General features: G+C 34.1%; 1 protein-coding gene across 1 annotated transcript in view; it reads right to left on the bottom strand.

The window, feature by feature from the left end:
* Window positions 1–26306, bottom strand: part of how (protein held out wings) — a 108227-nt gene that overhangs the window by 23853 nt on the left and 58068 nt on the right. The window contains exon 2 of the mRNA XM_088186590.1: window positions 15137–15270. Coding sequence (XP_088042716.1) covers window positions 15137–15270 — 134 coding nt within the window. The remainder of the gene's footprint in view (window positions 1–15136; window positions 15271–26306) is intronic.

Genomic DNA, 26306 nt, shown 5'->3' with positions numbered 1-26306 from the left:
TCATCTCGTCTGCGTTTTACAAACGACTGCATTTGTGAGCATATATCAATTACATCTATAGACCAGCACAGAACCGAAGGGTCTGTGCATAATGTGGTGGAATACGCGATATTCCATTAAATATATCATTGGCAATTTTACCGATTTTTGAATCATCATATGCAGATAGCATTGCTAAATATATATGTATTAGACAACAACAAACATTGTTTTTCGCTCCGAATCAATGTATTGGCCAGACGAACGCGAACTGAAAAGGGTGTGTACTTTCCCTAATTCCCAATGTAAATTGTATTTAATTCACTTCTATCAGTTATTTTATGATAGTAAAAATATAGTTATTAAAATAAATTTTATATTATTCGAACTATAAATTAGAGATCGTGACATTAATACCCTTTGAATGCTAAACACCGATATATCGTATTTTTAACCTGATAATTCAGATGAATTTTGAAGCAACTTAGTAAGCAACGGGACGTATAAGTAACAGGCAAGACGTAATAATTGTTTTTGATATACCTCTTAAGACAATTTATTTCGTCACAGTGATGCATGAGTCATCGTACTGCATGTTTATATTCTATTTAGCGTTCTACTGATGTCAGCAGATGCAAATATGATAGTTAATCACGTGCATTTTTCGTATATAATAACTTTTATAAACTATGTTTTTACCTATACAAGCCCAAAAAAACAAAAAATAAAAACCTGTTTATAACTTCATCACTCAGAATTAGATAGTGATTATGAATATGCTACCAATGTAAGCAATAATAGTGAGACTTAAAATTACGAAAAAAAACAATACTGGCAATTTTCTGAAAATTCATCGAGAATCGATATGAAAATAAATGAGTTAGTATACTAGCATTATTTGTCGTGTAAGATAAAACACAAGTCACGTCTAGACAATCGATTAAATCTAAATTAAATTTTCTCAGTCTCACCTGTTGAAAAAAACTATACTAAATCACACGAAGAGACTAACAAATTAACCCATCGCTTATGTTCTAACGCCATTAATGATATATTTTGGCAAGACTCCCAAAATTAAATAACTTCTAGAAGTTAAGTAGATTTAATCCATTTTTAAGCTACTCTTTGACATTTTCAATTGAAGCGGATACAAAGCAGAATATACAATTTCGCACATCGTTTTTTAACGACGTTCGAAGCGAGATAAAAAACGTACGCATTTTGATCGTTCGTCAAGAAGACCCAAGTGTTTCTAGACACTGAAATAATAAAACGATGTTATTCTAACACTCGAAACGCTCGCGAGCGCCACTCGAGTTGAAGAAGACGACTTACTACTCATATAACGACAGTGTAACGAACGATTTCGCGACCATCTGTCGCGGATGACCATTATTAGAAAATAATCGACGATGACAAGACGCTGTCGTTGCGGAGTTTCATCACATCGGACCTAATCGCGGACTCAAACAGAGAGAAGCATTCGACCGTGTGTTAATTTCGGAAAGATTTGGACAATTAACGCGCTTCGTTTCGCGCGCTCAAATATTTACTCAGCTTTAATCGAGAGATAAGTGGACAGTCAGGAGAGAATGCAGAGGGTGCGGCCCGATAGAAGAAGCGGTTCCCACGAGTTTCACCAAGCGTGAAAAGACATCGTCAGCAGTACTCCTTGCCTCCATTTCCTGCGCCAAGACAAAGGCAAAGACAAAAGACCTATGATGGAATCGAAACGATGAGTCGAAACGTTTTTTTGTCGTTTTAGAAAATGGAAACACTTTCACCGAAAACAATGCGAATACAGAGAGAATGAGGTGCACGAACTCGAAATTGCAAAAACAATGGCCCTCCTGTGTTCGTTATCGTGGTACCGCACACTCCATGGACTATGTTGTAATTCAATTATTCGCTCGAAGAACGAGGAATAAACGAAGATTATTCGCGTTTTTAGCACAGTTGAAAGCAATACTTGGTTAAAAGGATCGACAGATATTGAAATATTAGTCCATTCTTAATATGCAAGATCTTAGAAAACGATTCTATAATACGTATATGTTTCATGTGAAACCTTCTCAGATGTGATACACGATTAAAGATTTCTAGTTCATACTTTGGTTCATTTTTTGAATTAAGATGAAACACTATTTTGACCATTCGTTCAGTATTAATCTTATCTCCAATTAATAAAGACATCACGAGTTAATATAAAATAGGGCCCAAAATGCATTAAAGTGGTCCAATCAAACACAGCATCGTTTTAATTGAAAACAGTCTTAATTGAACCAGCGTTGCGCTACCCATTTCACAAAACCTATATAGGTGCTTTGTATATATTTTTTCTTAATTCCATACTGGTCAAGTGAGATATCGCCCAGCTTCTGACACACACGAGAGGCGCATCTGATCGTATCTTTAGACCAGTTTATTACAGCGATCTCTCTCTCTCTCTCTCCCGCCGGTTAATAACACTTGAAAACGGCGCCGACTGGCGCAAAAGACATCGTAGGTGTATTTTTGCCATTATCTAACTGAATAGAAAGGCGCCATCGGCGAATTGGGAAAATGCAAATATACAGTCAACGAGCATATTTCGAACAAATTAAATTACACCAAATCTTATGTAATCTAATTGAGTGCACTTACGAATCGAGCATCCCTCTCGCTCGGGACAAGTTACTAACAGTAATTAACGGTCTTATAATTAAAAACAGGCGCGTGTTGGGTGGATATAAGGTTGAAATTCAATCAAGATGCTAGTGCGTATAATGAAGAAGAAAAATTAATCTATTAATTTATGACAACAGTCTAATTTTTCTATTGGTACAAGATTCTAAAATACGTGATGAATGAATGATCGTCAAGAAGCAAATTAAAAACCAAAATAGATCGAAGCTTCAGGCCGTATATAGTAATTACACTACACAACAAGAGCTACCACAAAAGATAACTCAATTTCAGATTTATCATGTATGTTTTTATAGATAACAAAAAATATTTTTTAATTGGATTTTAATTAACTGTAATATATCAGTGGTCGATGCAACATTGTTAGAGGTCGATTTTGGCTCGAGGGTCAATGGAAAAAATTTAGTTACAAACCTCACTTTATATGACATACATACACGTAATATGAAATTAGAACAAGATCTGGCGCCACGAAAATTCCCAAAGTCGCTTTGGAGCAAGTAACGGTGTACGGAGAATTTGTACGTGATACGTGTCGCAGGGACCATATGGCACACGTTGACCATAAACGTAGTTCTAACGTGGCTCTATAACTAGACGGTGTCCTACGCGTACACGCGTACCTACATACATTTCAAAACCAGCCTTCTCCATTATGTCCCCGCGATGGGAACGAGCCGGACAAAGGCAGTGAAAGAAGCAATTAGCGTCGGCGACATCGAAAAGCGATTACCCTCATTCCGACAAATCTTTCGAATCAATCTTTCCCATGGAGTACACCGAATTGTTCTGCAAATATACCTGCACATCGGTAAATCACGGCGCCGATTGATTTGCTGGCCGCTCACAAGACGGATGATGTATCGCCTCGCGTGAAAAACGTTTTTCGTCATCTATATACATTTTCAATAAGCAACCTCGATTAGAGATAGGTAAAAAAAATGCATATGACGTGAGTCGTGGGAAAGTGAAATTTATTGAAACGGCAAGGTCGCGGGGCGCCACTGCGTCGCGAACTTCGAGCTGGCAATTAGGGTTGCCTCTTCGAACAATTCAATTGGCTCACAAGTACTAATTACTGCTTTTACGAATTGATCTTTGACTCCCACTCACATACACACGAATGACACGAGTCAACAATAGGATTTTTTTCAAAATATAATAGTTTGGCATTTATTTCCCACGAGCAAACATTCGGACATTGTACTTGAACTGTACAATATCATTGCCACAAATATAAGATAACTTATAAAAACAGAATATACTAAGATGATTCCTTATTGCATTTTTATTTTTGTTGATTGTTCTAAGAATATTATTATACAAATTCACACCTCCGTTCAATATTCCCCTGGCCGTACTCGTTTTCTTACACCTATCTAAATCTATATACATCTTTATTTATTATTAAATACTTATTACTTATATATAAATAGTGAAACATTAATCTTCAATATTTCTTGAATATCCAACCATTCCAATCCTTCAATCATACTTCTACAACTAGTAAATCTATTTTTATTTAAAATTGGTCTATTTTTATTTAAAACTATTTTGTAATTTTTGCAACATCGTTTTATCTAACATATATCATATTGTTGCACAATAATTTTAGTGGCGCAATACTATAAATAATGTTGTAATTTTTGTTTTATTTATACTTAACAATTTTTCTACTATTTTTTTGATTATGTAATTACAGTAAACCCCCCTATAGCGTACCCCTATACGGCAGTCTTTCATATAGTGTTCCCCCGTATAGCGTACTTTTTGTTACTGTTTGTCCCTTGACTTCGCTAGACGTATTCTGTGACGAGCGAAGCGCCGCCGGGCTATAACATTTCAGGGATATTCATTACAATACAGTAAGAAAATACTTATTTTTGTACATATAGCTATGGAAAAAATTATGAACAAGCAAAACAGGGGATTTCAAGCATTCTAATTTGTAATACATATCTATTACAAATCTAAAAAGTATTAATGAATCATAAAATATATTTAGTTATATGATATAAGACACTTTATATCCAAGCATTAAAATATCTATGGAATAAGCAACTCTTAATATAAGACAATAAGATATAAGACACTTTAGATCCATATATATAAAAATAGAGGAATCTCTTTTGATTTGTGAGCAAAACCATATAACTTTCGTACCAAGCGGCCAGTCAGAACACTTATAATATCGATTTTCACCCGAGTCACAGTTTAAATCATATTTTTAACTCAACATTTGCAGTGCATTAAGAACGTTCAGAAATATTCAAAGATTGTATAAGAAGTTTAAATCACAAATAAAGTGAATCAAATTTTGGGATTAGCAACAATTCGGCATTCAGTTTATTTTCAAGGCAGCAAATTACAAAAAAATACTTTAAAAAAAGGTAGAAATATTTTATTTTAAAGCCTCCTTAATATCATTAAAGAATCAATACAAATTTATATAAATAATAAAGAAATAAATAATTAAAAATGTAATATTATAAACAGTAATCTAGCGAAATATTGCTTCACATGTACATATGTATATATACATACATATGTACCTAAAAAGAAAATTCTCAGAAAAAATATACATTAAATTGAATTTGTCATACAAGAACAATTCCTAAAATCATCAATAATAAAACTGCATGTGCTAGAAAAAATTATGATACACATATTTTAATTTTACATAAAAAAGGGTGTAAATTTGTAGCAAAAATGTTTTCGTGTGTAATCTCAAAAAAAATACATTATCCACGTTTCCATTACGTAATTTTGACATTTTGTAATATTATTCATATATAGTAAAACTATATAAAAAAATAGTATTCAAAGCCTAAATATAAATCAGTTAAAAATTTATTAGGTACTTGATTCAAAAAAATCAAATCAATTTTTTGATTATTTTTCTGTGTTGAAAAACATATTACAAGGTTTCACTTATGATAAATATAATACGCAAAAGTCGTAGGGTTACTTTAGATGCATCGCCATCAATTTACAACATCCGGTCGACACACATTACGAAAGAAAAATGGTGAAACTTTAAGGAGAGGTCTTCAAGCTGAAATTTCGCATAAATGCATAAGTAACTATGGGAGAATTTCTGTCACGGCGCAATTCATTATTTTACAAAGCACAACTTACAACTCGTACTAAAATCAAGAAACGACAGGTAAGTCCCTTCTACACCTACGCAAAAGATCTCGAGTAATTGCAATGAGACGAAATAGTGAATTAACATTTCCGGACGCGCACTAATAGAAGACGCACTAGAAGTGATGTCATTTACTTCGAGTCTTGATGACTTCACCGACAGGTTCTTTCGTGTGGTCAAAATTAAGATGATCAATCGAGTAAGCAGTCCTTCAGACACGTGTGATTTGTGTTTGATATAAAAACTTGACAACAGTCGTGATGTGACCAAGTCACGCGTTTTGTGTATTTTTATGCTAATTTTACTTCCTGCGACGAATACAATAAAGCCATAGTTTACAGCTATCTATCAGCCCACAATAATTGCCATAATTTCGTGTTGTCGTGACAATAAAAAGGCGACCGCATCGAAATTTTTCGTTCTGCACGGATCGACAGTCTATTTGGTAATCACAGGGTTCTTCAATTGCTCGAAAGTGGGGATGGTGTTCTTCTCTAGCTGGGCTTCCGACTGTGGGTCGGCCGGCCGAGGCGTGTCAAGGTTTGGTCGGGTTGCTTATGGCGGTGACAAGTTTCGATCGAGCGCTGTCAGGCAGCTCTAGACCGAACGGGGCTAAGGCACTGTGAGTCACATATTGGAATACATTAATAAATTACCGGACAGGTAAGCAAGCAAGAGCATGCACGCGCTTCGCATGCAATGGAGAGCACGGCGGATTTGCGAAATCGCAAGGTAACCCGGTCTGGTGCGCGCTTTTGGATTTGTCAAGTTTTTGTTTCGGAAAATGTATCTAATCTATAACGTAATTCTTAAAGTTTGTCCTTCTGTTTGTCTATATTGCGAATGAAACAGGGTCAACATTATTTTTTACAAGACGTTCGGTTGCGAATTTCTAGGTCAAAAAATATTATGAATGAAGGCAAAATTCAATTACGGCAATACTTCTTGAGAAAAAGACTCCATAAACACTTCATAGTAAGTATTTTGTATTTGATATTTTTTTAGTTTATGTATTTATTTTTATTAAATCTTCCGTTGTAACCTGACATGCGTAAGCCCAATGGGTTACAGCGGGCAAATCTGTATCAACTGAGTAAGTCAATCAGACATAACGAATACCCACAAGTAAGTATTAACCACCAGACTGAAAGTCTGGGAATCAGTGACATTTATATTACTAATTATAAATTATTATCTGCTATACAATTCATAATCAATAGATAACACTGCAGCTGGTGTAGTTTTTTTTAATAATAGAGTATTTTTATAAATAAAAATTAGAGTGCCGCTACTGGGGCTCGAGCCCGCAACTTCAGAATTACTAGTCTGAAACGCTACAGACTACGCTATTTCGTCCCTATATTATAGTTCATATTCGACTACAATGTTAGTAACATATTAACATATTATGATGTCTTACAGCACAATTTAACCTTTTGAGTCTTAACCACGTAAATTGGACATCTGTTTTTTACTAGCAGCTCATATATCCATAACATTCTTAAGTTATTTTAAATTATATCTAAAAATTAATAATAGTATGAATAAAATAAATAAATAAAACATATTTTAAATATTTCATTCTTTTGTTAAATTATATAAATATCCATACAATTTATTAAAAGAAGAAATTAATAAAACAATTCTTATAAATAATAAACATTTATAATATAATATGATTAATATTAACACATTTCTTTAATTAATATTCAATTCCATGCAATTCTAAAAATTAAATTTCAATAATAAAAAAAAACTAGAAATCTATACTCAGTTTCATTTAAAACAAAGTCACTTTGATGTCTATCCATTTTGTCATTATTCATAAGTAAAAAAGAGAAAAAAACTTTGGTATAGAGAAAATTGGTGGGGTGTGTACACTGTACACACCCCACCAATTTGCTCTAAAGTACAAGATGCGGATATACGTTATACTTATTATTACTCCTTTATATATTTTAAACAAATTTAGAGAAATTAGAAATGATACTATGATACTAGTGAGCAATGAGCGTTCCCACTGCGACGATGCCGACACGATTTTATTGCTTTTGACGTGAATTTTTCACTTCTGAGAAGTGATAATTATTTTTGCGCCCTCCTATTGACCAAAATTCGTTTTGAATTTACTTTGGTCTCTTTGATCAAAGTGCAGATAAACGATGGAGCAATATGTGAGACGCGACTCTGTCTGCACTGCTTCTACCACTTATTTTTTCCTGAGATTTGAGGTGGCCTAGTTTATATTTTGGACTTGACCTAATGAAAATTCTAAAACTAAAATTAAGTCTACGGTTTGGTTAATTCGTGTAGGTTAGATTTGGATTTGAGCAGCAAATGTACGTTTCGCAACTGGCAAATTAAGTTTCATAGTCATTTTAGAGCAGCATATAATTTCACTAGCGAGTATCCGTTTAATTATATTTTTGCTAGTATAAATATATATCTACTAGTAACATTTATACATCGTACGTAAATAAATATAATGATGGAAAAGTTGAAATCATATAATTTTACTAGCACCTGCCAGATAAATTATATTTTCACTGGTAAAAATACACATTTACCTGTGAAAATGTATTTCAATATAATTTCACAGAAATGACATATTTTAAAAAATATTTTTGGGATAGATTCGACTGTTTTTTAGATTTTCTTTGAGATATAACCCGAGAATTTTTGGTCAGTATCAAGGACGTCATTTCAGCTTTTTCAGACTGACTCAAAAATGACTAAAAACGTCTGGCACGGACCCACCCTTTCCTATGCAGCAGTTGTAAAACATTTAAAAATATTCGTACAAATTTAATTTTTAATATAAAAAGGCTATGGTAATTAAATCGAGAAATTCGCTGATTTTGCCCCCTTCCCTTTCCAAAAAAGTCTTCCCTACGTCGTCTTATTATGCTGCTAATATATTTGGTTCTGTAAAAACTGCATGGAGCTCGGTTGATTGTAAAGGTATTGAAAAGACGTATATATATTCCCAGATTTGCCTCTTTAATCCTACGACAATAAATTAATATGATGCCAATTGCATCATGTTTATTATAATAACTACTAATTTTAAACTTAAGTTGTTCAATTTCCTAATTAGAAAAAAATAGATCGTCAAGGTTGGTAGCCCTATTACACTTCTGATAAATTTGGATCTAACAATGAAGGCACATATATGATTAAAGCAAAGGTCAGAACATGCCCATTTATAGGCGATAATGTGTTAATTCTTAGAATCACATTTTCCTTTTGCTTCAAGTGAAAAATTATGAATAATAAACGATAAAAATAACCTATTATTTTGTTCGAATTCAGATCTACAAAATCTGGTTACAAAACACTGTGTATATCATAAATAAAACGATTAACATGTTTTGGATACACAATAAAAAAAAAACAATTATGTCCATGCCAACTTTTGAACACGATTCCACGAAACAAAGTTTCACAATAGAATACTAAAAATATGCATGTACATATTTTTTAAATTAGCACAAAATTAATTCGCGTTGTAAGACAGCAATTGGTTAGCTTAGCAAGAAATACACGCCGTTGGTTTCACCGGGGCTTTAATAATAGATTTTCTTGCATATCTAATTTATACAAATCACTAAATCATCTACACGTATTCATAAATAACGTACCATCAACATTATATAATCGAACCTATTTAACATCACGTTACGCATTCGTCGCATCAAAAGTCGATAAATCACGTGAAACAGCCCCGAGGGTAAAAAAAATATATCACAACGGCACTATAGTTTCGCAACGGACATTATAAGATTATAACAGCACGCTGCACAACGTAAACGGTTACGTTTATAATGTAGAAGAGAACCATATATATTTATTACATTACACACAAAATCACAGCCTATTTTAACCGCAATGGCAATAAACGCGAAATATAATTAATATTCGGCCTTCGATCGAAACAAATGGTCTATAATAACGCTATAAAAATAAGCAGAAAGTTTATTATATAGATAATAAATGACGCAGACACGTGATGAAATTTAACTGATATTCTAGAGCGCTTCCTTACGCACAGATGATGTGTTACAGACAAATTTATAAACATGTTTAACAAACTTGACAGAAACGCTTTAATCACCTGGCAGCAGCACCTGTCAATCGCGATTATTACAATGTCATAATAAACACGCATACAAATTAAACGTGTATCCATCAATCACGCTCTAAACGAAATCGGAACGATACGTGCAGTATTTATTTAATGTAATAAACACATACATGCATACGTGTTCGTTGCAAATTTTATTCATAAGCATAGAGAAGCAACATTAGGGTGCCCACACATGCAACCGCACATTGCGTTGATGACACGTTATTATCGTGTATATAATAATATAAATAAGGTAGTGTATATTTCCTGTATACCTAAAATAGTTATAAATACATAGAATTCAATCCGGATCGTTTTATTGCACATCAAAGTGGTGTATTATGGATGGGTGTCCTTTGTCGGTTGGCAACCGGAAAACTATCTGCGATGGGCGTGCGTCTTCCTGTGACTTTGTGGTGGAAGTGAAACATGACACAAAAAAGCGAATGACAGCTAGTCGGATGACACGAATGTTTACTGGATGAAGGAATAGCGGGATTCTCGGCTACACACTGACGTAAGCCATTAAGAAATGACGTTTATACGCTAAGCACATGTAGCATTATTGTAGCACATTGTGATTATTTTTATTCTATAAATATAAATATGAATTAAGAGTTAAGTATTCTTGAAATTCGCGTTAAAATCTGTGACCAAAAATGATCATTCATTAACAAGGATAAACTAGACAATAATAGGATCATACAATGGCCCCCGTTACGACTAGAAAAAAGGGTTTTTTCATAAATAACAAGCAAGGATTCTCTGGTGCATTGAATGAATATTTATTTGTTACGAAACGGTCACAGGAAACAATATATCACCGGAAGACAAAAACACCCGTAAGACCACAACATACCATGTACATCAAGCAAATGTCACTTTCTAAAGGCGTATACATATTTCGTTGTTCTAAGAAGCGAGTGCAACGATTAGCTGGATGATCGCTGCATGATTGTGATTGGTCAGCAAGCTTTGCAGCCTTGAATACTTATAAGGCTGGTCTCCAATGAGGAGCAAAAAATGTGCATTGCCAAACAAAACATAATTCAAATCATTATTTATAAACACCAAAAAAAAAGCTGCACAAGTCCACGCAAATTTTCGTGACATCGTGCACTGAATAATATTACTGTACGTAACAATTATCATTATCGGTAATAAGGTTTTCACCGAGTGATAGTTCAGGGGGTGCAGTTGGACGATAATGCTATTTGTCCTAAATTGGGCTTCTTTCACAAGCATCTAAGCTGTCCAAATAAAAGTATAAAATACAACATTTGTAAGGTACGCTGATGTGCCCGTTATTATGAAACTTTTGGGAATGCATGCGAATCTAGCGTCAACATACCCCCCACCGCTATCATGGTGGGGAGTATGTTGACGCTAAACTTAACCATGATTTTTTGATAAAATAAAATAGTGAAATACGCGACAAAATAAGCATTATAAAAATATGACCTTTATGAATTCACTTTTTACCATATTTGGTTCAGTATAGAACGCATATAAGTCAATTACACTACAATGTAACTTCAAAGTTAGATTGCCTTACATGTATAGTAGGTGATGTATTAATATATACTCCTGCCGTCCGAACCCTCGTCCACTGATTAAGTTATCTACGACCTATTCCACCAAATCGGGTAGCGCATGGTCGCCGCGACGAAAGACGACCTTCTCACGTAATGAGGCGAGTTTAAAACAAACATCACGGCGGTGGGCGCTGCGATACGAACGAATGTAAACTGAATGCGAAATTGAAAGATAAATATTATCATAGCCGCGGAAGCACGTGACTAGAGGCGATCGGATTTAACAAGACCGCGATGAAAACACGATTTTTTTTTACGAAAAAGCAACGCGCCTAGAATAAATTATTTCGGTAAAAATGAAGAGGGGCTTGAAAACGTCAAATTTAACAGATGACACGAGAGGCGTACACGATTACTTTAACGAGCCAATATTTTAGAAAACCGGAAACTTTTGATGTACGCAGAGAAGGAAACATATTGACAACTTAACAACCGCTATGTAGCACTAATAATAAATGCAATTTCAACACCACTTTAAATCAGAGTCATACACAAGATAGGAATTCGCCCTTCCTAACTAAACCGCCAGTCATAGATTTGATGTTCGTGTGATGCAAACTTGATACGCGATCGTTTTGATACATCAAAGAGTAGAAAACCATTCTTTCGCAAACGATTTATCTCGTGTGCCACTTTGCGAAAGCAGTGATGAATTGACGATAAAGAGCTAAAGTCCCACGAGCCGTGCCAAAAAGACGAATCATCATCGCTGCCATCGAAATTGCAGTCGCGTCCGTCGGAGTGCCTTTTATTGCAAAAATGCATTATAAAAATAGTTCTTGCCAAATAATGGACAGGATGCAAAAGTCGTTATGAACACGGTTAGAAAATTTCACAATATTTATTATGCGGGACGGAGCTTTTAAAATGCACTCATTGAAAGCTTGCGAAGCTCGATACGTTTAATTAAGCATTTAAGACACGCTTAACAAGCCATTAAAGTTTACTTTGAGCTTCAGGTGCGCCTTGTCATTTTGTTGTAATTACGTCTGACTAATCAATAAATCAACGATAAGAAGTGATTCATAAAAAAAAACACTAAACTATTAATTTGTAGTTATTATAGGTACGTTTTTGATGATGTTGCGCGTTTATATTTAGATATGATGTGCAACGCAAAGTAGAAGAGAAAAATACGCTATTTTATTATGGAAAAATATAAATATTCACAACATAGGATTATATGTTCACGATTTAACAGTTAAACCAGTTGTCGAAAATTGACATATTCATATTCATGACAAATCACGATGAATTCAAAGGTCAAAGGATTTGTTTTCAATTTTAGAGACATGAAAATATAAGATGTTTTGAAGACTATTTCCGAATAAATTTCTGGTTATAACTACATCGCATCACATCTTGACGAGGGGTGGTCCTCGAGAGCTTTCGCAATCCGAATCTCACACCCGCCGCCCACTCTCGCTGAACTTTAACACGAGAGGAATGCGAACGACAATGGCGACGATTTCACGGCGTCCCTTCGCCTCGCCGTGTTCATGGAGCCGTAATATACAGAACGGCCGATGCGGGCGTAACCCGAAATGTCAACGAGCATGCAACCCGGCGACACTAATTACCAGACATTGCTGCTGCTGCTGCCGCCGTGTGGAACGGCGGACACGGTTCACAGGAACCGAACCGAACCGAATCGAAAACGCTACCGAAGAGAAACTTGAGACGGCTAAATCGTGTTTGAATTCGTACTCTTGATTCAGGTGGCAACGTATTGCTTTTGAGATGTGGAAAATAAAAGGGTGACAGTATCTCTAATCATATTTTAAATATATATAATTAGATAGCATTGCTACCAACGAAGATAAGACAACGATGAGAATAAATGGCTATAACATTCCAACGGTGTAAGATGAAACTCATGACAGTGAAAAAAATCAAATCAAAAAGATGATCATTGGATATGAATTATCAAAATACAAGGGGAGATTGAAAACCTTGCAACCAGACATTTTTTATTTTTGTGGAATTTTTTATTATTCATCGACTTAGCTAAAATTTAAATAAAAGTAGAGCATCGAAGCAAATTCACGAAGACATGACAAAAACATTTTCCATATACAACGATCAAAAAGTGGGCAGCTGAATTTAAAGATGGGAAGCAGAGCACTGAAGACGATCCTCACAGTGAAAGGCCTGTAACTGATACCATTAAAAATGTCGTTTTTATGATAAGATCATGTCAGATCGGCGAATCAAAAAAGGTTGTGATGAACTATGAACGGTTTCAAAACATTTTAAGCAATTTCGACTTGCTACTCCGCTATGTACGTAAGAAAATGCTTATATAGAGCCAATCGAATTATTGTTTAGTACCATCTCCGATCCATCCTTTTGATAAAAGCTCATCTTCCTAAGTGACCACTTTTTTTCAGACGTGTCTCGAAGCTAATGAGAAAATTCTAGTTTTTTATGTTGTTGTAATTGATGGCTTTCGAAACTTGAATTGGATGTTCTAAAATGCCGATTTTACTAATGTTTTGTTAAACAAAACTTTCGTTTTTGTAGTTTATGCATTTTTTAAATCGCTTCTAAGCGAGAACCGCGCGAAGGAGGGACGCACGGGAGTTTGGTCCTTGGAAATTTAATTGCAATGGATTGCAATTAAATTTCCAAGGACCAAACGCTTTTTCTTCACGGGGGAAGAAAAAGCGTTCTGCGTATTTTTTTATAAAAATAACTTATTAGAATAATTTATTAGAATGACTAGAGCCGCTCTAAAATTCATGGTCCCTTATGTGCCTTTTTTGCTTCAAAATACGAAACAATGAGACGCTTCTTCTAAACAAAAAAATGCTTACGAAAAACATTTGTGAATGACACGTTTATCGGTGGTGTCAACTATGACCGAAATACGCAGAATTCATTCTTTGAGCGAAACAAAATGTTGGAAAGGACCACCCTTTATTATCGTTTAATGCTTATCTCAAAAATAGTTGTAAATATCGTGTTACGCTTTTGTATTTATTGTTTTAAGACAAAAAGATTTTATTTCGGTCAATTCAATAATTTGATCGGGGATAATTTATTTGCAGTTTGCAAATTCGCACAAAGAAACGCCAATACAGACCCGATCTTATTGCATATCAAATTCGTTCCAATCATTATTAGCTATTGTATGTACAAAAAATTCGATAAAATTATGTATTGCTGCGATTGAGTTATTAATTCAACTTTGCTGAATCGCTGCTGATCTTAATTAATTATTATAAAGCAATAATTATTACTTAATTTAATAATATTTTACAGGCAATTAATTGATTTTTTGCACTAATTGTTTAAATAAAAAAATATCTTAGAATATTCGATTAGTTGAAAACCGCGAATAATTGAGAAACTGGTAGTGCTGATAAACATTCAGACTCTTTACTAAGTGAAGTCGAAAATAGGCACTAGCAAAGTAAGTAAGAGATTCGTTGTCTATGATTAAACCAACGAATACATAACATAGTTCTACGTTATTAATATACAAAATAATATGTATAACGTTGAATGTTTCTAAAAAACCGTTTTAAAATAATGAATAGATAATTTCGTAGATTAAGTTTGTGTGTACAATTTTATATTACAGACTGAAAGGAAACTCACATCTGGATGTTCTTTGACTGGCACGTATACTTTCTCCGTCAGCGTCGTTATCATCCCCTCAGGTTCCGGTAGCACCAAAGGATCCTTTTTAACTCCATTTATTTGGAACAGACTTGCTCTGACTTTGGCAATTTCTGAAACAATCAAACAAAAAATCAATTAAAAACGCACCCTTCACACAATAAACAATATGGCGATGATTGAGCAATAAACGGTGCGGGTACATCATAAAAGCAATGCACCAAGCACGCGACCCCTATGATAAATTAATATAATACGCACGAGTGATTCTCTAAATGCAATAAAACATAACCCGCATATATGTATCTACTCTATACCTTGAAGATTTCTAAACTCGATCTCGCCATTATTTTTACGATAAATTAATAACTGGCCATCAATGCGATAACGTTTATGTGCGCTCTCCTCTCCCGAAGCGTACGGGTATCTCACTGAGAGATGATTAATAAGAGGTTAAAGTTAAAGGATCGTACCCTCCTTGGGAAGAGCGGTGATAAATCGGCACCATCTGTTCGCCGCATTCAATTAGTGCACTCGAAAAGTTCTATAAACGGATCGGCATTTTACTGGACACATTTATGGGATCCTATACAAGTCGTGACGTACATGGTACGTTAAGAGGATGGCAGCAGTAAAGATTGAGATCTGATCGAATTTACTACTCTCGCGGGGTCAGTGTCGGATGCCATCGATCACAATCTCGAAGCACAAAGGAACTACGTTATATCTGCAAATACACGCACATTGTATAACCCTTTAAATACTGGAATGTAAATGTTTTGGTGTCAATGTATCGAGATGTAGAGAAATTTCAGAATGACCTGGATGACTAAGTAGATAAACATAGTAATGGACCAAGATTAGATCCCTGAATTACTCATCAAGGCTCGGTCCATTTAAACAGCGTTTTTTAGACGTTTCAGACCCGTTATCCGCTGGCACGCTCTTTGAGGTCGACCATAGGGAGATCGGAAGATATCATCTTTTTGTTTTCTAATCTGTGCCATCGAGCATTACGAAAAGAAAGAAATGAAATAAAAAAATACATACACACAACACAGAAACACAATGAATTGACATGGAGAGCTCTAGAAATGCGCATTTTTCTGGCATTCGTCCGACTTTTGCGGCCGGTCGGGCAATTAGCGCTTCCTTCGCATACTGCGCGCACGTAATCCAGATTTGTGGTGATAAATCGAAAAAAAAAGCTTTTTCGATCGACCGTTTAACTGAAATATTTTGATGTTTTCACTGTGGATGCCAGACGCTGGCAGTTAGACATGACGCGACGCTATGAAAACAAACACCCAGTAATCCGACAATATAATAGAGGCACGCGTGTGTATTTTGAATTTGGAGCAAATCAGATTTTTTACGAATAAATACAACACGCAATCGATTTATTTGTAGATAAATACGTGTTATGTTATTCAAATTGCATTATACTTGAAAATAAATTGTCGATTAATAAGGTCAAGCAAATAAACGCATTGCGGATGGCATTCATATTTTAACCACTTTAATGAGGGTAAGCGATACATTGATTATATGTATTTATTATTGACGTTGTGGTTCATAAAATCGCAAAGTAAAGTGGTAATGTTTTCAATGTTAGCACTTACAGACCAATGACTCAAATATGCGTCATTGTAAAACTATTGTTAGAAGCCGCTTATTCAATATGGGCAAAGAAGGTGCAGATAATTTTACATGTATTCTAATGTCATCAACATTAATTTTACGAGTTAAAAATATGATATTTTCCTAAAAAAAACAACATAAAAATAACTTATAGTGACCTTCAAAATATTTTATTATAAATTATTAAGTCTGTCCGTCTGTCTATTATAACCAAGTCTGGTTTATTTTTATATTTACTGAATGACTAGCGTGTTGAATAAGCAAAAGATACCTAACTTGATTATTAGATGTCCAACAACATTACATAAATTTAATAATATTATTCAAAAATGTACGAAACACGATGCCCGACATTCTTAAATGTTTTTTTTTTATTATTTCTTAGCGTGATTCTTTTCTGATGATTACCTAATTACTTAAAACGCCTAAAGTTAATAAATAAGATTGAATTGTAAGTTACACCAATAAAGAAACTAAACATCCAATAATTTAGCAAAATATCATTCGATCCTAATTTTGTTAAGCACCGTGATTTTTAATTATATTGTCATTCTCCTTGTCTAAACCTTTTTTCTATTATTTGGAATTTGTTGTAATTCCCAATCTCCCAAGTTTTAAATAAATATTTGTTTTTCTGTTTCTGTGAAAACAACAGTGTGTGGTTATTTTAAATGAAGACATTCTAATTTTGGATAAACTATTTATTGGCAACGATTAATCACTACCGTTTAAAAAAATAATCATGTTGATATTACGAGAAAAATATAATCACGTCCAATATAACAGTTCCACATCTAAAATTAAGTATGATTTTAATTGACCCACAATAACAGTAGGGTTCATTTTTGTCTCCCACATCCAAAACACAGATTTCTAAGCAAATTCGTGCGTTATTGTGTCGTTTATAAAAACATCACGGTAAAAGCAATCAAACTAGTAAAACATAAATATTATAAATTCATAAATCATGCTTATAGTTATTATTTATATATTAAAACCGCGCTGAGACAATTAAAAAAAGTGATTCATTACTTTTAAACAAAGAATTTTCGGTAGAGCATTGTATTTATTTTTGGTGGTTTAATGCCTGAACTACACTTTCTGGAAGTTGTCCGAACCGAAGTTACAACTGAGGTCGGCCGAGTCTTACGACTTCGAGTAAGCGACCATACTGCCGCAAATTTCATATGACATCCGGACGGCGGCTTCCGTCACGTACAGCCCGCATATTTGCGCGCGATCCAAAAATGTGCCAAATAATCGCAATTTATAAATTGTCATATTATTAAAATTACGCTACTGATAATTATAAAAGTTTGTGTGGGTACTCACCAATACAATATCAGTGAAAACTTTTGGGTCGTAAATATTCAATTTACGCAAAATCTTTGTCGGCTTTTGCAAAATGCCTTAAGACATAAAAATGATACTTCAGAATACGAACACCACATCTGTGACTATCCTAGAATTTGTCGCCATCGATTCTAAATAAGAATTCGTTATGGTTTGACATTTATATAAGCCGATCTAGGAAACTACATAAGGATATTCGAAACGATTTTTTTTAACAAAATCAAATACGACTAATTATTTTTTAATTATTTAATTTTATATGAAAAAAATATATAATAACGATATCTGTTAGAAGAATATACTATCAAAAATATAATTAATCCCTGTTGGTGCCCTACAATATTTAAAGATGTCAGTAAGTCTGTTGAAGTCCCCGATAAGCATGTGGTATTATAACTTGACCACGTGACCATGATGCAGCGCTCGACATGCGTGTTAACCATAGGACGCCTACGCGCATACTGAAATTGAAGCGAGTTACTCGTTCTATCCCAGTTTGCGAAACACCATATCATTATCTCTCTCACTCTCGTCACTTAACAAGCAGAGAGCGAAAGGGGAAGTATCTCACCGCTCGCGCTCGAAAGAGCAGCTCCGACTTCGGACTCTTTGACTCCGGTCCTTTTGCCGACAATGTTCGGAAGCGTTCGAAGCTGGCCAAGTTGACTGAATTATCCCCACTTTACCTCCCGTTCTCGGTTCCTCCGAGAGATTTTAGAGCGGACAGAACCGAACTCGACCGAAGTAACCCACTATATTCTCCGTCCTTGGCCAACTTCCAGAGAGTGTAGTGCAGGCATAAGACTAAGATTTCCAAACCGGTTTAAACAGAAAAGGATTAAAAGATTTTTCGGTATTTTTTAACTCGGTTAACCATTTTTTACGATTATTTTTTAAATAAATAAATAATATTAATTTTTTACTATTTATTTAATAGTATTTTTCGATATTTTTGTATTATAATATTTTTAATATATTTTCTTCAAATTTTATAAAATAATAATGCATTTGTATTTTTCTTGTCAATAATGTATTTTATCACAATTTGTAATTTATTTTGTACATCTACTATGAAAACAAAAATAAAAAAATAATTAATGTATGTATCAGGCGCGTGCGGTGAGATACTTTCCCTTTCGCTCGCTCGCGTGTTAAGTGACGATAGTGAGTGAGAGATAAGAGCATGCGGACCGCATGCCATTATCTCTCTAGTAAGTAACTTACAGTGAGCTTATTAGGGAATAGATTTCTGGTGACCCTTTCGCCACTACAAAGGAAATTACAATGATTCTAGTAACTACTTTAAATAAAGATAGAAATCTTATCACACGCTTCCGAGAGGTTACACAAAACCACCAGGCGTCAAGAGTTCGGGTTGTCGGTCAAAGCAGAGAGGAAAGGCACTTCTTATTTTGGCTCGACGCCGTAGTTTTTTAACCTTTAACTTGTCGGACCTCCTCGAAGGCCTCTTAAAGCCAGCACAGCACCAGGGCGCTAATCGCCAAGCTTTCGTCCTTGGCATTTGAAAACTACCTACTTTTAAGGCATCCTCCGGAGAGGGCGCAACCTTCAGAGCGGCATCTACGAAGTTATGCCTCCCTTAGAGGGTCTGCGCCCCCCAGATACATGTGCCCAGTGGTGATGAATCATCCAGTATTTTATCAGTTTTAACTAGTGCTTTCTTCTTTATGTATAAATTGCGTCTCCACCCACGATCTCTTAAGATTGAAGTTTTTCTTTAACCATTCTAATGCCGTGCGAGCATTTTGTCACGACGCTAGTGCCGCGCGAAACTTTTTTCTCTCTCGCAAGAAACTTTTATTTGCGCTAAGAAAACATATTATAAGCTGTGTTGGGTCATATATGAAGAGGTATTAAAAATTATGATGATTTGAATAGCTAGAATTAAAACCACAAAACATTTTTTGTTTTCTTGAGCGGCACCCATGCATAATGTCATTCGCAAATAAACTATTAAAATAAATATCAAGCTCTTGATTAAATGATTTACGTCATTGAAGCCTTTTAGGGATGTGAAGAGGGTCAACACGTGCTTTCCAAATGTTTATGTATATTTATGTATATATATTTATGTATATATATTTATGTATATATATATATATATATTTATGTATATATATATATATATATATATATATATATATATATATATATATTTATGTGTATATATATATATATTTATGTATATATGTATATATATATATATATATATATAGATATATATATATATATATATATTTATATAGATGTATATGTATATATATATATATATATATATATATATATATATATATATATATATATAGATGTATATATATATATATATATTTATATAGATGTATATGTATATATATATATATATATATATATATATATATATATATATATATATATATAAATATATATATAAATATGTATATATATATATATATAAATATGTATATATATATATATATATAAATATGTATATATATATATATAAATATGTATATATATATATATAGATGTATATGTATATGTATATGTATATATATATATATATATATATATATATATATATATATATATATATATATTTATATATATATGTATATGTATATGTGTATGTATGTATGTATGTATGTATATGTATATATATATATATATAAATATGTATATGTATATATATATATATATAAATATGTATATATGTATATATATAAATATATATATATATATATATGTATGTATATATATATATATATATATATATATATATATATATATATATATATATATATTATATATATATATTTATATATATATATGTATATAATATATATATATATATATATATATATATATATATATATATATATTTATATATATATATATATATGTATATAAATATATATATATATATATATATATATATATATATATATATATATATATATATATATATAAATTTAACCGTCTGTAGGGTATTTTTACTTGAACCATTATTAAAAAATATCATATTTTATTAATTTACGAAAAGTTTTATTTACATTTTAAAAATAAATAACATATTATATACTATTGTTATCGATTCCTGACGGAGCGCCGCCGCTCACATCTCGTAATTTTTAATACGTCATGCGATAATGACTCTTATTACAGCGTAAATACGAACTAAAATAACAAACAATCCCATATTCATCATTAATTAGGTCAAGTTCGCTGCAGACAGCGTCGCACGTGCGACCGTATGTTTACAAACTAAAATACACATTTTGACTTTTTAATTATTTAATAAAAAGTCCCGGCAGTTCTGGAACATTTTTCCAAAAATGCCCGGCATCCAAAGGGTTAAATTTAATTCTCAAACACGAGGATATCATTGATCAAGATTACTTACACGAACGTCACAAATATAAATGCAACGGAATTTTCAAACAGATCGTTGCATTTACAACTGTACAAATATCATATGACACTAATGTCGCATTTAGCGTTGAACCTCGCGCGGTTCTTTGACATTTCTGCGTTATTATTTCGGCTCATTCGAGGCATCTCTCGCAGGATTTCGGCGAAAGCCGACGCCGGGTTAATCATTAATCCGAGATAAATCACCGGGCCGGATTTCGCACGCCCACAGCATCTGAAGAGCCGCCATCTGTTCGCGGCCGAAACGTGTCAACTTTCGAAATTTTGAATAAAGAAAGAAAAATTCGGCGTCGTGGACTCCTACACACAAACGCTGTTTGCTTTGTCACCAAAGTGGTGTCACCGAACCGCGACCGGTCGCAGTCTCGATTTAGGGCTCCGGCAATAGAAGGTGTCCAAATTCGGTTTTAAGTAGGCAGTACAGTGGGTGGATCGTGGTGGGGGTAGGCAGGCATCGACCGCTTCCTCCCTATAAGGCGAGAAAGCTGCCAGACCGGCGCCCGCGCCTACTGCGCGGCCGCGTGGGACTTCCCGTTCGTCTTTGGCGGAATACGGCCCATCTGACTGCCACCAGGTGATCGAGATTCAATCCACCAGAAGGTGTGGAATGCGGCCGCGCGTCCGAAATTTATTTCCGCCCACGTGCTGCTGCTGCAAGCGATAGCTGCATGTCGACAATGTTATGTTCCTGACATTACCGGGTTGACAGGTGCACTCGGTCGTTTCGCACGACAACCAGGTCACGGTAAACGATACATAGCCGATACGTGATCAACAAACTGGTGAACCCGAATACTAGAGGTATCATAGAGATAAAGAACAGTGTATAATAATAGCGAGAATTTGTCCAACTGCCATTCTTACTTCCAACAAAAATGAATGAATGACAGATAAGAATATCATTACACGAGTTGCCATATCATAATCAAATGCACACAAAGCGAACTTACTGCATGCAAGCAATTAAGATAAGACACCTATTATTTCTATAACAATAAATAAACTAGCGGAATGACTGGCAATCATTCTGAGTTGTTTATGCTGTATCATATTTTCTGCGTTTTGCAGCAGAGCTCACAATTTATGTTAAGCACTTAACGTTCATTATATTAATAGTGTAAAATCAGTCAGTAATATGGGAAGGGGGGGGGTGTAATTATACGTATTACTACTGATCAGGAAGAAAAATACAAGAATGGCGTGAAAGCCATTTTCACTCTCGATCGGAAAATTCGCCTCCGCAAACGGCGAATTCCACTCCTTGCGAGCTTTCACGCCACACAGGAATGCGGTCGCAGATGCGTCTCGACAAGATTGAAACGGAATATCACTTACGCTCATATACACATACATTATGCAGCTTTATTAGTCTGTAATAATTATTATGAAATGAATAGCTGCAATATTTCACCGAGAAGTTAATCCGAGACTTTTTAGTGCCGAAAACGTATGAACCTATTCGGGGTCCTTTTTGAATTTCTAAATATTTTTTCTGCGGCTCTCTCATTCGTATCTATATATAAATAGGCATATTTTTACGTTATCATTAGTTGTGTGCCATACCTAACGGTGCATACGTATATTTTCATAGTTTGTTTAATTTGTCGAACCTTTTCGATTCTGGAGATTGTTTAGTTGGACTTTCTATGGCTTTTAAGGGTCACTTCGGTCGACCTAGCTCAGCTGAATTTCAAGTCGAAAACAAAGTGGTGGTTCTATGACAAGTTCTGAATTGGGCACTTCCTGGTGGAAGTTTCTGACGGGAATGAATTCAGCACGGTCGTATTCGAGCTTTAAAGCTGTTGATCTTATATTTTTAAAGCGCGTCTTTTCGTTCGATATGCGTAGCGCGAATGACCACTATTTTATCCCTAAAATTGATAAGTAATGCTGGATCTGTGGCTATCACTCGCGACAGCTTAGGTAGGAGGTCGTATTTGCTAATGCGCCAAAACTCCAGAGGCGGAACTACTGAGGGCTGGGTGCCCAATATACACATTTTCAACAACCTCAATACGTCACCTCAGTGCCTCTTTTTTTTTAGAATTTAATTAAAAATTATGTATATAAAAAGGGTTAATCCAGATTTATTTAATGTACAAAAATAAACTTTATAGCAATAATTGGAAGAACAAATAACTCAGAGGCAATCATCGTATGAGATTCGAACTCAGGACTTCCAGGTATTAGTCAACGACTATACCACCGGAAATTAACAATAGATTTGAGATCCAGCCGTCCCTATGTTCACAGAAGATTTACATGGTTAACAGATGTTCCCGTTCAGAAAAAAATTATAACAAATTAATTTGTAAGCTTTTACAGGCGGCCCTCGACTTTCGCACAATTCGCTATTTCGCACATATTAAAAAAAAGAACATTTTTTTTAAATTTAATTTTTTTTTTTTTTAAATTAAATAAAATATAAACACGAGTGAGAAACGGAAAAACTTGTGTTGATACGAACAAAAATAAATCAAGGACTCATAAACTTCACACGATTCAAGACATAGATGGAAATTATTAGACGTTCTGATAGCGGTGAATCTTTTGCTTCAATTAGATGTTCATATGATACAAACAGGTCTACGATATGTTCAATTTTGCAAAATAAAAATATAATTAAAGAATACGTTCAAAATTGTGGAAAATAAAGATATATTTCCGCAATCTTTAAAGATATGTTTCCACAAAAACACAGCAAAAAAAAACATGGATGAAATGGAAAATCTTTGTCATCGTGGATCGATGACCAACATCAAAAAGATGTCCCTCTGAGTATTTCAATTATTCAAGCAAAAGCTCTTAGTTTGCACAAAGATTGGAAGGATAGATTAAAAAAAGATTTTAACAAGGTTTTTCAGGTAACGGTTGATTTTACAATTTTAAAATGAGGCATTCTTTTTATAATATTAAATTTACTGGAGAATGGGCTGATGCGGATAAAGATGCTGCAAAAGAATTTATTTCCTAATTATCCAAAATTATAAGATGGAGAATATTTCTCTAGCCAAATATTTGATGTAGATGAGACAGGTATATTTTGGAAAACTCTTTAACAATGAAAAATATGAATGAAGCTTTCACGCACCTTGACAAATTTTTAAATATTATGGAAGATTGTAATCCCAATGGAAAACGCATATCTCAAGTGCGTAGGGTGATCAATAAAAACATAGCATGTTATAAATACTATATGAAGAAAAGAAAAAGAATAGTGGAAAACAGTTACCTTGATAACTTTTCAAAGGAAACACCCGCAAACCCCACTTAAACGTGTCTCTTAAACGCATCTTAAACATCTTATATTAACTTAATAAATAAATATTTTAAAATACACACAATTTCAATTTCTTTTACTTACCTCGACTTTCGTACATTCAACATTCGCACACATTTTCAGGAACCAATTATATGCGAAAGTCGAGGGCCGCCTGTAGTAAGTTTTTGTGACAAATATTGTTACAAAAAGTCGTTCATTTCATGTCATATTCAATATGACAATCTCTGAAAACACATTTACGTGTTGTGTTATTAAACAATATACCTATTGATAGAAACACCTTTAACATTATCCGATTCATATTACGCTCCGGCTGCATCCATCACTCCCCGGCTGATTTATAAGTTTTGCATCACGGCCGCGCATAAATTACGCGAAAACAGGTCAGAGATGTCGAGAGATAATTCGTTTCGTACAAAAGCTCTAAAAACAATACATCAACCTGTATGCAGGACACGATATAAATTGCGCCCCGTGCCTATCTATGACTAACGTTTGCGGCGAAACAATGCCCGCATATTAACCCGTAACTCCGGCAAGATTGACAGTTAAATTGAACGTCATCGGCGGTTGTTTGTATTCCGTTTGTCGGTCAGATGTGTAAATGTGTCAGGCGGCCATTATCGCGCTATTAACCGCATCCACAATATGTTCATAACAATCAAAAGTATCTAATGCAACATTAATCAAAAACAAACGTGTCACTTTGACTCAACAAAAATAATTATGATAATGTGTTGAAGCCTCTTGTACTATCTCAATTACTAAAATATATACAATACTTTAATTTACAATACAATATTTTAGATTGCAATAAATTTAACCCATTCTGTGTCAACATACAATGAAACTGTTTATATCCGTAAATAAACTACTGTTTCAGTATCTATTTCAGTTTCAAACGAATCAGGTCAAGTAATATAAACTAGACACTTTTATGATTGTTTATAGCAAATTTGGTAATATGCTAAGGTTTGTAATGATAACTTAATCGCTTTGACTTCGCTACATCGAGAACTGCATCAGTGTTTATATTATAAGCGTAAATATTATTAAATAAACATATTTTATTATCGCGATCGTAAGTACTTATGTCCATTATGCAAACATTAGCACAATATGAATATTTTGTTGTTCAAGAACTTCATCAATCAAGAAATCGTGATATACATCATCAAGCATTAAAATGCGTGTCTACTTCATCAAACGAAGGTGATGATAAAAGTGCGTGGGTGTCCATTACATACGTATTTCTAGCATATATAGGTACCGAAAAGAAATCAAGTTTATTCACTTTCCTTCAAAATAGCGTTTACTTCCCCCCATCAATAAAAGTTTCGATTTAACGCAACGAGTAACAGACACGCCATCTTGCCGGCAAAAAAACATCTTACGACACGTCGCAGCCGCCGTAACATACCATCTTGTCTGGCACACACGCAT

The sequence above is a fragment of the Plectrocnemia conspersa genome, unplaced genomic scaffold, assembly GCF_051122295.1.
Source record: "Plectrocnemia conspersa isolate PC_06_02 unplaced genomic scaffold, ASM5112229v1 ptg000005l, whole genome shotgun sequence".
Classification (NCBI taxonomy): Eukaryota; Metazoa; Arthropoda; class Insecta; order Trichoptera; family Polycentropodidae; genus Plectrocnemia; species Plectrocnemia conspersa.
Note: the sequence above shows the minus strand (reverse complement) of the source record. Positions and strands in the feature narration are given on the sequence as shown.